At 44.8% G+C, this 12,888-nt stretch overlaps 1 protein-coding gene across 1 annotated transcript in view; it reads right to left on the reverse strand.

The window, feature by feature from the left end:
- Ostm1 (osteoclastogenesis associated transmembrane protein 1) overlaps nucleotides 1–9,847 on the reverse strand; it is a 59,279-nt gene extending 49,432 nt beyond the window's left edge. Inside the window, exons 1-2 of the mRNA XM_010635331.2 lie at nucleotides 9,817–9,847; nucleotides 8,769–9,322 (exon numbers count right to left, since the gene is read on the reverse strand). Of these exons, the coding sequence (XP_010633633.1) occupies nucleotides 8,769–9,322; nucleotides 9,817–9,847 (585 nt within the window). The remainder of the gene's footprint in view (nucleotides 1–8,768; nucleotides 9,323–9,816) is intronic.
- Between the last annotated feature and the right edge of the window lie 3,041 nt (nucleotides 9,848–12,888).

Consider the following 12,888-nt stretch of genomic DNA (forward strand, 5'->3'; position numbering starts at 1 on the left):
CCCTTTTTTTTTTTTTTTTTTTTTTTTTTTTTTTGGTGCTGGGGATCGAACTCCTTGTTCAAAGTCCTTGCTTACAAGGCAGGCGGCAGAACCACTGAGCTAAATCCCCAGCCCTGTGCCTGATTTTATAAAGAAGGCTTTTAGTTTTTCCCCATTTAGTATGCTGCTGGATATTGGTTTGTCATTATAGTTTTTATCACATTCAGGTATGGTCCTACTATAGCTATTTTCTTCAGGGTTTTTATCTTGAAGAGGTGTTAGATTTTGTCAAAAGCCTTTTCTACATCTATTGATAGGATCATATGGTTTTTTTAACCTTGCTTCTGTTTATGTGATGCATTACATTTATTGACTTACATATGTTGGACCATCCTTGTATCTCTGGGATGAAACCTACTTGATCATAATGTATTATCTTTTTGATAATGTGCTGCATTCTATTTGCTAATATTTTAGTGAGGATTTTTGCATCTATGTTCATTAAGAAGACCTAGTAAGGAGGAGAGGAAGGAGGAGAGAGGTCCACAAGACATCCATGGAATTTTTAGGTCAGGAGTTTTTATATGAACTATTTCCAGTAGAAAAGAAAGTTATCATTGTTCATATGGAATATTTAATTTTGAGTAGTAATGTGTCCCTATTTAAACCAAAGTGTAATCTGACAGGTAGAATTGTTAAAATTATCCAATTGATTCTTGAGTATAGTGGTTTTCAAGCTGGGATCTGAAAGTCTGTCAATATTATTATGTGTTGAATTTTGTCTCCCCTCATTCCAGTTCTTATGGTGAAGCCCTAAGCCTAGTACCTCAGAATGTGACCCTGTTTTGGAGATAGAATCTTTACAGAGCTAATCAAGTTGAAATGAAGCCTTTTGACTTGAAGCCAATATGACTAGAGATTTTTATTCAAAAATAAAGAATATATTTGGACTCACAGACATGCAGAGAGGGAAAGCAATATAAGGAGACATCGGGAGAAGTCAGCCAAGGAGAGAGGCCTGGGAAAGATCCTTCCCTTACAATCCACAGAAGGAACCAACCCTTGATCTCAGACTTCCACTCCTGCAAATGTGGGTCAATAAAAGTTTGTCGTGTAAATTTCCCAGCTTTTGGAACTTTGTTACTGCAGCCCTAACCTAATACGAACACCTCTGGGGCACGTTCGGAAGAAGGATAAAATGGAAGACCAGTTCTTTTTGTATGTTGGATTTCTTGAGTAGAATTTCTTTGCATGAAGGATTCCAAACTAGTGTTTGAAAATGATTCTGACATAACTGGCTTCTAATGATAGGTTCAGTTGCTTCTGAAGACCATTCCTTGACAGGAAATTCCTGTTATTGTCTTAGAGCAGCTGCTTCCAAAGAGTAGAGCCTGAGAAAAACACTTGTCCTCAGGTAGTTAATTTAGGAGGTGATTCTAGAGTACCTGTAACTGCCTGGCAATCGCAAGGTCCTGAGTTCGATCTCCGGTACCAAAATTAAAAAAGAAAGGGGAGAGAAATGCATAGAGTATCTTAAATGCTTTTCCAGTGCTATACATTATTCTCCTTTTGGATAAACCATTGCCATTTCTGATTTATAGTTTTTACTCAGTATTTTTGTTTCTAGATGCTAGAATACTAGACTTCAAAGTAATCAAAATTCCATACTATTAAAGTTCCAAATCTGAAGAAACCAAATTACTTTGTAACATATACCATATATGATGTCGAAAATATTGTGGTGTAGAGGAAGGTGGTATAGCTCAATGGCAGACTAACCACTTAGCATTCATGAGGTTCTGGTTTCAGCCACCAGCACCCACTCCCAAATTGTGTTCTATAACATTGTACCAGCCAGGGTACTCTGGAGAGACATGTGCTGTGTGTATTAAGAGAATACTGGAGATTGAACCCAAGGCTTGTACTGAGCTACATTTCCAGCCCTTTTTAAATTTTTCATTTTGAGTCAGAGTCTCACTAGGTTGCTCAGTCTCAGTTTAGACTTTCAATCCTCCTGCCTTAGCCTCCCTGAGTGCTGGGATTGCGAGTGTGCACCAACATGCCCAGCTAAAAGTTTTGACTCACACAATTGCGATAGCTAACAAGTCTGAAAGTCTTAGGCCTGTACTGTAGTTAATGTTGCAATCCTGAGACAGAATTTCTTCTTGAGGAAGCTGTTTGTGCTCTTTAGTCTTTCACTGATTAGATGAGGACCACAAGCTAGGCATGGGGGCACATGCCTGTAATCAGGAGGCTGAGGCCGAATTGCTGCGAGTGCAAGGCCAGCCCGGACTACATAGTGTGACCCTGTCTCAAAAAAAGAAAAGGAAAAAGAAACAGAGACCCTCATGCATTGTTGGAAGTAATCTCTTTTATTCATAGTCAACTGATTGTAGATGTTAGCCCTGTAAAAAATGCCTGCACAGCAATGCTGAGATTACTGATAAACAGGTACACGATGGCCTAGCTATGTTGACGCAAAATTAACTACCACACACAAAAACCTGCATTTCATCTCCTGTGCAACCCTGAGAAAAACAGAAAACCTTCCTGCTCAATTTCTTTTCAGACGCAGCCACAGTGATGCCATCATGTCAAACCACCCAGGTAGCAACACGGAACAATGGATAAGGAGTTTAGTGAAACTATGGTGCTTCTGCAGGTAAAGAATGTCCCCTTAAATAGAAATAATGTCTGTGATTATGATAGGAGGATTTCTTTCTACCTCATCCCATAATTATCTGAAAATAGAATTGACTAATCTGAGGCTGAATCTTTTAGGACTACAGGCTAGTCTGTCTTCATTGTCTACATGCAAGAAACCTGAGACAAATAGAAATTAAGCAACTTGTATTATCACAGATCTATGCAGATCCCCCAAAATAGAACCCCGATGTCCTCTGCCCTATGGTGCAACTCACCTTTGTGGACAAAAAGGTAATGATTAGTACCTAAAGAGTAGGCTTTTCCACATCATCTTCAGAATTCCACTTGACCATGAAATGATGTGATGCTTATTTATTATTATTATTTTTTATAAGACAGGGTTCCACTATGTAGCTCATACTGGCCTCAAACTTGCAATTCTCCAACCTCAGCCTCCTGAAAGCAGAGATTACAGGTGAATACCATCACACCTAGCTGTGAAGTGTATTTTGTAGATATTTGATAGTATTAGAAAGTACTTGTTAATTTTTCCAAATGTGATAAAGGCATTGGGGTTATGTAGACAAATTATATTTTAGAGATGTACATATACTGTATGTCTTTTCTTCAAAATACTTTGGCAAAAAATATGAAGCAAATACAACAAATTATTAATATTTGTTAATGTAAGTGACAAATATATGGGTATTATCACATCATTGTCCCCACTCTTTTGGGGGGATTGTTGTTAGAGTTTGAACCCAGGGCCTTATGCATGCTAATCACATACTCTACCACTGAGCTATACCCCAGTGCCCCCCCATATGCTCTGTATTCTTTTCTTCAGAATAAAAAATAAAGCACAAGAAAAAAGTTCCTTTTCTTTCTGTTCCTAGGCTTGTTGTACAGTATGTCTCCAAGCACAAACCCATTCAGTCACTGGTCTCAGGTAGGAAATCTCTCAAACTGACCCTACCAGAACATTTCCATTCTCTCTTGATGCTTGCTGTACTACTATTAAGAAGAAAAATCATCACAATGTGTTAATATCTCTTAAAAAGGTATAAAACCTTTCCTGGTTAGGTCACCAAACGACACTAACGATACCTTGACGATGAGGTGGAGACGCAAATGCTTACAGTGATCTTGGTATTTTCATTCCGACTGGCAATATAATATACAGTGGAGCTTTTATCATTTTAGGTACTTTATGTGTGGAAAGATTTGACAGAGTGGACCATGCTACTTACATAGCAGATAAGTCTTCACCTCATCATTAATTAATTAGTTAATTAAGCATCCTCTGTGTACCTATGCTAAAAACTAAAGTGATTGACATGAGAATACCCGGGCCTTGAATTCTGAGATACTCAGATAAGCTATCTAAGAGTTCAAGTGAACCACATATGAATTTCTAGTTCTTTGATTCCTATTTAATTGTAGTTTACTCTGTTCCAGAGTTACACATTTTGCAATCACATTCCAGGGACAGTTTGGAAAGGTGCAGTAAACTGTATTAACTACATTTAAATTATATAATCTAGGGCCTGGGATTTAGCTTAGTGGTTCTGCCACCTGCCTCACAAGTTTAAGGTCCTGAGTTCAATCCCTGGTACAAAAAAAAAAAAAGATAAATTATATGATCTAATGAGCAGAAATTGCACTGTCTGCTACAGTAAAATTGGAAGCACTCCATTTTTGTGATTATCATTTGCTTGACCTTCCAAAAACATTTTTTAAACCCAGCTCAGAACATTGTGCTATTTTGTTAAAGACTCACGGTGGGAAGGAAATGTTCCAACTCAAATTCATTTTTTTTCTCTTTGATGGTTAACAGTGAAAGCCCAAGATTAACAAGAAAGTATTCTTCAGCTCTTCAAGATAGAATTGTTAACTAATATTACAAATACAGATATGCAAATTCCCACCCATATAATCCAGCTAAATTGGCCCTGTCACTCACCAACTGTGTGATTTAGACTAGTCATTCAATCTCTCTGACCCTAGATAAGAGAGGAAAAGACAGTTATAAGGCAACTTCAAAACATAATGCTTTATTGGCTCTATAATTTTAAATTATATTTTAATATCATTTTAAATATTTTTGACATTTTAAATTAATGCTGTTACTTAAACAGAGTTTTGATGAATGTTTTCAAAAGTATTTCACCTATTCCTCTCTTATTTTTACATGTATTTTTATATGTGTGACACGTGTTTTTTGCACTTAATGTTAGCTTTTTCTGAGGATCCATATGGTAGTAGAAAAATAGAAAGGTAGTGAGGTAGACAGAGCTCACATAACAAAGGTCACAGATTAAGCCTGGCACATGTGGGCTCTGATAGCCACACATCTGTGCATGTTTATATCTAGATGTCGTCAAAGCCTCACTACTCATAGGTGGGGCTGAGGGGAGGTGCCTGGATCATGGGTGTGTGATATTAGATTGGTCCACAGATGAGTTTATGGCTAAATTCAAGGTTGGGAGGTGAAGCTTGGGCAGAGGACATGGGTCACTGGGGGTGTGGCCCGGGAGGGCCGATTCCCCACACCCCACCCCACCTTGATTGCTCCTTCTGCTTCACCACCTTGCCAAAAGCAAACCTTCTCTGCTACACCCCTCTGCTGTGCTGCCCTGCCTCAGAGCCAGCCAACTATGGACTGAAACCTCTACAGAGTGAGCCAAAATAAACCCTTCCACCTTTGAGTTGTCTGTGTCCCAGTGACAGGAAAGTAACTAAGACAGGAAGGGGAGACAGCCTTCTACAGGCCTGGAGTTTGAGAAACCCAGGGATACCTGAGAAAGCATGGATTCCAAGCAGCAGGATCTTGCCATATGATGCAAAGACAAAGGGCCGTGCCCTATGCCTGTAGAGTCCTAACACTCAAGAGGCTAAGGCAGGAGGATCTCTGTGAGCTGGAGGCCAGCCTGGGCTACACAGTGAGTTCAAGGCCAGCCTGAACTACACAGTGAGTCCCTGTTTTAAATAAACAAAAAGGTGGGGGGCTGGGTTGAACAGAGAGATGATCTTGAGCATACCAAGAAGTCTGATATGGACTCACTCCCCTAAACCAGTCTCTTTAGCCTTCTCCTCTTCTGAGCAAAAGGGCGGCAATAGAACTAGCCAAGAGCTGAAAGATGTTTCATTTTTTATGGAATGCAATTCACAAAAAGAACATGAGTACCCAGATACACACATATCAACAACTCTGAAGCCAACATCAGGAACTTGTGGGCAAATGGAGAAAGGTGAGGAATGTACACTAAGGACATCAGGGCACTTGCACAGCCAGGCTGTACACAGGCTGGGGCTTTGGCATGTGACATACGGCCAGAGTGCACCGAAGGAAAAGAGAGATGTTCTAGTATGGTCTTGAACTCACTGTGTAGCCCATACTCACCTTGAACTCACGGCAATCCTCCTGCCTCAGCCTCCCAAATGCTGGGATTACAGGGGTTCACCACCATGCTTGGCTCAGCAAAGCATTTTCAAAAGCTATAAGAGCCATATAAACAAATACAATGAGCAGATTGTTTGGATCCTGATTTAAACAAAGTTTTCAAAGCCCTTTTCTTAAACAATCAGGGAAGTTTTAACATGTACTGGACGTTATGAGACAATAACTTTTTTGTTGTTGTTAGCTGTGATACTGGCATTGTAATTAGGAAAGAAATTAAATACACAGTGAAGTGTACCTGAATCAATGGTAAAAAGACACTGATGTCTGGGGTTCATTTTAAAATCTGCTAATGAAACCAAAAGCGAGGTGTAAATTAAGGTAAAATATGATGGCCACTGAAGGTAGCCGACAGATTCATGGGGGTTTATTCTACTTTGTGTATGGTAGAAAACGTTCAACACACTATATTAAAGTTTGATGTTTTCAACAATAATTTTTATTTTTTATCTAAATAGAAATAGTTTTTAGATTTCATCACCAAAGAGATGATGGGGTCCTAGGAAACCATTTAAAGTACTAAGCTTCCCTCACACACACTGAGAATGCCCAAGAAACTTCTAAACAGCAAGCTTGTGTCTACAAAGTACAAAGCAGAGAAGAATTCATCTGGCCACAGAGAGAGTAGAGGTACACAATTCAGATAATTTCATCTTGCAAGTGTACAGACTGACCTGAATTACTCAATTTTGACTGTCTCCAAACTAAGTGCTTTGATAATTGTACATTCTTCTCTTTGCTTTGTACTGTTCAGACTCAGTCCCATCAGGGGGAAAAAATGAAATCATCTTTGAAATTAGCCGGAGCAGCAATGGGACATTCAGGCTGTTTTTAGGATAGTGGTTAAAATACTAATAAGAGCCCAGTGTGTCACGGTGCTCTGATGATCAGGAAAAAGACGGGAAAGGTAGCCAGCTGACAAAGTGTCCTGAAAACCGCAAAGATGAGACAAGGCAGGCTGGGGAGAAAGCTCTATGCCAAAGTGGGGTCACCGCAGCTCTGCCTCTGGCTCCCAGAGTGGCCATGGGGGTCCCTTTGTTGACATCATAGCCTCACACCTTACATCTAGGCTTTCCTGGCTCTTCCTGTGCGCTCTCAAACACACCCTCTCGCTTTGCTTTCATCCTCCCTTCATTACCTCAGCAACTGCTGCTCTCATCTCCCACTCCCAAGAATGGCTGTGGTTAACACCAGATTCTTTTTCTGGGGAGGTACTGGAGTTCGGGTCCTTGTGCTTTTGAGGCAGGCCGCAGCACCGCTGAGCTAAATCCCCAGCCTAAAAGACCAGACTTTGACTCTCAGAGAATAATCAATAATTAGGTAAACATTTTTTGCAGGGCAAAGACCTGGATTCAGTGTTGTGGGCAATATCAGCTGCTGGTACTTACAAAGGAGTAGAAAAAGCAAATACAGAGCCTAGGATTTAGCTCAGTGGCACTTTGCTGACCTCAAAAGAGCAAGAGCCTGAGTTCGATACCCTGTTCCACGAAAAATAAACTAACTAAAAGAAAATACATATACAACTAACTACTTTATGGAGACAGTTATGATAGGAGAGGAAAATCAAAGGGAAAGTTATTTATTATATCTAAGAGTTGAAAAGTGGGGAAATAATGACGTCTCTATGGAAAAGTAACATTTGAGCTTTACCTTAAAGGAAGGGTTAGCTTTCAATAAATGGATGGACTAAGGAGGTTTCCAATTTTAAAAATGTGTATGGTTTGTCACAGATGCTGTAGAGGCCGGATGTGCACAGTCCTTACAGATTATCAGTACACAGCGTGCAGGAGGGCATGGAATTAGAGGCACAGGGATGAGAAGGGAACAATTCCAAGGCACATCTTTGGAGTGGATTCAGGGAGGCTTTAAAAAGAGCTCAAGGACACAAATGCCACCCTTTGCACTTCCTTGATTAACCTGAAGTGCTCACTCCAAGTAAACAGTGACATGCTAATCAGTGAGATCTTATTCTTTGATGTCACCTTTTCTTTCTTTTATTTTTAACTGTTTGGCCCTGGACATCAGCAGAGGATTACAGAGATTCATTCTTTTTTCCCTGTTTTGCTCCAGTGCCTAAAATTCATCCATCGCTTAGACTCAAAACTACGCCCCACCTGGTCCTTACTAAAAATGATTAGGACATAAACGCCAGAGGGATGGGGCTTTCATTCTTAAGCCACTACCTCAATTATGACCTACCGAAGACTGAGAGGTTACGATGGTGAGGGCAGAGGTTTGTTCAGAGGAAAGACAGGGACGGTTCTGGCATGTGGATGCTCTCTGGGACAGGCAAAGAATCAGCAGCCAGTGTCCTCCACCTGTTCTCATGATCACAGAGCTCCCAGACCTGCCCTGGGGAGAAGGGAAATCAGACCTCCCTGCCTGGCCCCAGGATGGCCAGACCGCAGGATGACCAAAGCATGTTCAAGTCAAGGTCCTAAAGAAACATTCTCCCTGGGTCTCATTTTCCCCAGCTGTTTCCCTCAATTCCACCTGCTGTGTGGCCTCTCCTGTTCTCTGCCTCTTCCAGTTCTCCAGTTATCCTTTTCCTCTTTCTCCTCCTTTCTTCTCTGCTCCCTCTTACAGACCTAACTAAGGCTATGAAATCCCTAAACTTTAAAATTCTTAAACTTTCATTTTCTTCCACCAGGGGTCGGCTTTGTTTCTTTTTTCCAAAGCTGACGAGGCTATACTGTGAGAGATTTTCGTTCACAAGCAGCTTCTTCTCGGAGGTGTCAAAGATGCCCCTGCCCCACGGGCCGGAGATGTGGGCGGAGGGGGCCGCCAGAGGGGAGGCTGGACCCGTGAGCCACCACAGACTTCTCCGTCCCACGTTTAGTATTTGAACTAGATGGAGTCTCTGGGTGGGGATACTGGGAGATGTTGGCCTGCGTTCAGGTGAGGTCAGAGCAAATATTTGGGCGGTGTGCGCCGTGGCTTCAGCGGCTGAGCAGGACATTTCACTGAAGAAGTCCATAGGTGAAGCCCACTTCCAGGCAGCCTGGGGAGCGAGGGGCTTGGCCCCTGGGTCACAGGGCAGAAGTGGGGTGGAGGTGATGGAAGGTCCTGAACTCCTCAGCCCTAGCCGGCCTCTGCCAAATCCTCCGTCGAGGTGGAGGCTGGGACTCCACTGCCAAGGTCTGCACCTGCGACCTTCCACCAGCCCGCATTCGTCTCCAAAAGCCTTTTCTACTTGTTCCTCCTCCAGTTTGTTTCTTCCCGCTTGTATCTCTCTGGCTGCAAACCAAGAAAGGCGCCCAAATATAAAAGTCAAGTTAAATTAAAAGCGTATGGCTTGAGTGCTCCCGACGCCCCCCACCCCCTTTTAAATTGTGTTTCAAAACAACATGGTGACTTTTGGACAACATTTTCCTATTTCACCCACACCACAATAGAGATGCGTTGAATGCGGCTGGTGAAATGTTTGGCTATGTCAAATTCAGTCCCGTAGGCTGGCTTGGGCCAGCACTGGGGCTCCGCTTTGTGTTATGTTCACGGAGAAGATATTAATTAAAAGAAATACATGATTAAAAAGTAATGAGTTGAATAAAAATTATCTCAGCTCATTTTCTGATTATGTTAATTGTTAAAAACCCTTCAATCACGCTGTTGCAGTCAATGGGCTTTAATGTGAAATTAGTGGGCTCTTGATAACTTACAGTCCAGAATAATCCTGGCGGTTTAGTCATCATTCCTAATAACAAGGATGTTGCTAAGAACAGAAATTGTACATGATTTTGATACATTCAGCCCTTCCCCCATATGTCATTTAAAAAAAAAAAAAAAAAAGCTTAGCTTGCGGGCGATTTCCAACTCCTCCTTCCGCGATTGGCCGCTGCCCAGGCGAGGCCAGGAGTTCGCCTTCCGGCCTCCTGGGCTCCTGAGCTCAGGTCTCGCTAGAGGCCTAGGTTCCCGCGGGTTCCAGCTCCGTGGCCAGGCGCCTTTGGGAACAGAGCTCAGCCTCCCCCCATGGCGAGGCCCGGAGAGCCAACTGCTCCCTGCGCTGTGCCCGCGGTGGGGTTGACGAGGGAAAAGAACTACTTCGCAGCTACCAGGCTGGAGCGGGCCCCACGGCTGGGCAGCCCTCGTGCGCCCCCAGGGCCGAGCCGAGCGGGGCGTGTGGCCCTGTGCTCCAGCCTCCTGATCGAGCTAGCTTGCGGGACTTAGGACGCCTCGGATTCCCAAAGCCTTGAAAGGGCAGAGGGTCAAGCAAGCGGAAGGTCTTTGAGCCTAGCCTGTACTCCAGACAGTGCTTGGTGTAGAGTAGGCCCGAACAGGTGTTCGTTGGCTTTCCGCGGGTACCGATGAAATCCGTGCGTGACTGTGATCAGTGTCAGTGTACGCAGCAGCACGGACCTCAGGAAAGCCCTGAAAGCTCCTCCCCTACCTGGGACAAAACTGCCTGGGGTGGCAGGGAGATGGGTACCACGGGCAGAGAGTGAGGAGGGTGGTCTCCTGTTCTCTTTGGATGTGTCTCACAATACAAACACTTTTTACTCTCAGTGGATCAGGAAAGAAGAAATACTCTGCATCCTGTTTGGCTTCTGGGGAAAGAGAGGCATTTACCACTCCAACTGGGCATGTGAGGCCGGCCATTGTAGGGTTGGGATCTTGGGCTGGTGTGGGTAATGGGGCTGCTCTCCGTGGGAGGCATGGGTCTCAAGGCCTCTGGTGCTAGATGTTCACACAGTTTGAGGCTCTTGGGCTCCTTGGCCAGCCACCACCCACCACAGAACTAGACTGGAAATCACCATCCGCATAACTGAAGGGGCTCAACCCCACTTTTCTCCCAGAAGTAGATGGGGAGGTAACATTTCCTGAAGTCCAACTGCCTGAGAGTATATATCCATACATCTCTATATACACAGAAATCTAGAGATATTGGTACACAGAAAGTCAGTGGGGGGATTGTGGAAGGAGGGTGGAGAGGTTGTGTGCATGTGTGTCTGTGTTTCAAAATGTCTTTATTTTTTCTTTCAAAGCTTCCACATTGAAGACTGCCTGGACAGGGTGTGGGTCTGGTGGTTCTTAATTTGTTTTCTGTTTCTCTGGCAACTTCCAAAGAGCAATTTTCTTTCTATTGCTTTTTTTGTTTTTTTCACCTCCTCAAGCCTAAATGGAGGAATCTTCCCTAGGAGGGTGATGGTGGTGGGGGTGTCAGGGCCTGGCTGGGACCAGTCCCAAGGCTAATTCTCCTTGTTCATCTATTTGCATCCGCTGTTAAGCTGAGGATCATTTTAATAAATAACAATGAACAGGAATGGCATCTAGAGGGCTTGTCGGCAACATTTAAAAGCCAATAGAGTTTATAATTCTACTCTATCATTTCTTATTGATTAGAGTAATCAAGATAAAAAGCTAGCCAGGCTCCGAGAACTTCAGCAGCATATCATTAAAGATAAGAGTCAGTTAATTCTGGAGCCGGGGTAATGTGGCTGAAATGAAGAGTTCATTTGCATGAGATGCTGAGCCCAGTAACAAGGGGACAAAAATCACTAATTAGGATTGCAGAATGTCGCCCTCTCTGCAAGCACCCTTTCCAGACTGCAGACCGAGCTAGTCCGTTTATGTAAATCTGGGGCAGGACTGAAAGCTCTCGCCTGCTTTGTAGATGGCAATTATCACCCCCGCCCTCCCCATCCTCCTTGGCTGGGCTCCCAACCTGTGCAGGGATGGGGGGTCACTGAGGTCGTACCCCCTCCTTCCCTGCCCACCCCACTCCCTCAGTCCCTGGAAAGCGTCCTGTGCATCCCCTTAGAAGGCACGTGGGCAAGTGTCAGCACCCAGTGAGCGGATCTTACCTCCTGGTCCTCGCCTTGGGCTTGGGTCTGGTCGCAGAGGCCCTGGGAGGCCAGGTCCGTGTGGCGCCTGCGGGGTGAGGGGTGTGAGAGCTGCCCGGGCCCCACACAAAATTCAAGGCACTTTAAGGACCCCCAACAAGACCCAGGTCCCGAGTCTGTGACCACCACCCAAGTGGCTCCTGCTAGTCCCTTCTGTCTGCCTGCTATTCTGGGCAGAGCCGGTCCGTGGGCACCCAAGGGCATGTGCTTGTGCACTGATAGCGCACTGGCGTGTGTACGTGCGACGTGAGCCTGTGTATGCAGAAATGTGCGAGTGTGCATTTGCGTGCGGATGAAGTGTGACTATGTTTTGTAAGCTTGTGCCGTGTTTTCTCTGCATGCGTACACACGTGTGTGAAGGATGGTGTGAATCGTGTGGGATGTGTACGCCCCCCATATGGTGCGTGTGGTGTGCTCTGTGGCTGTGGCGCGAAGTGGGGGGCAGGGTGACAGGCCCAAAAGGTTCCTCAGAGGCAGAAACCCAGCAGGCTTCACAGCAGGGGTGCGGGGCGAGGAGGAACCCGGGCGCAGCCCTAGCGCCCCGAGCGCCTTAGGAGACCAGGCGGGAGCCTGGAAGGAAGGAAAACGCCCTCTGCCTCCGGAAAAGTAGCTTCACCTTTTGGCCGGGAAGTTTCCTCGACACCCCCCCCCGGAAAAATGAAAGTAACCACGCTGGCACCCCAAGGTGGGCCTTTTATCATAACGAGAGAAATGGGTGTGAAAGGCTGGGCCCCGACCCCTTGCTCCCCCAGGCGGGCGGCCTGGGCTTCAGGTCCTCGGAGAGAAAGGCAAAGAGGGTGGCGCTGCTGGGGCGACCCCGCCCGGAGACGAGCGGGCCGGGCCTGGACTGGCCCCGGCTGCTTGAGAACGAACTTGCGCCGCACTCTGCTGCGACAGACAGGGATCGCGGCCTGTGTCAGATAATTGTAGGCGTCAGCGTGGAAAGTTGCAGTGTTTGCATAC

Source organism: Fukomys damarensis, unplaced genomic scaffold (assembly GCF_012274545.1).
Source record: "Fukomys damarensis isolate Sample0158 unplaced genomic scaffold, DMR_v1.0_HiC HiC_scaffold_14, whole genome shotgun sequence".
Lineage (NCBI taxonomy): Eukaryota > Metazoa > Chordata > Mammalia > Rodentia > Bathyergidae > Fukomys > Fukomys damarensis.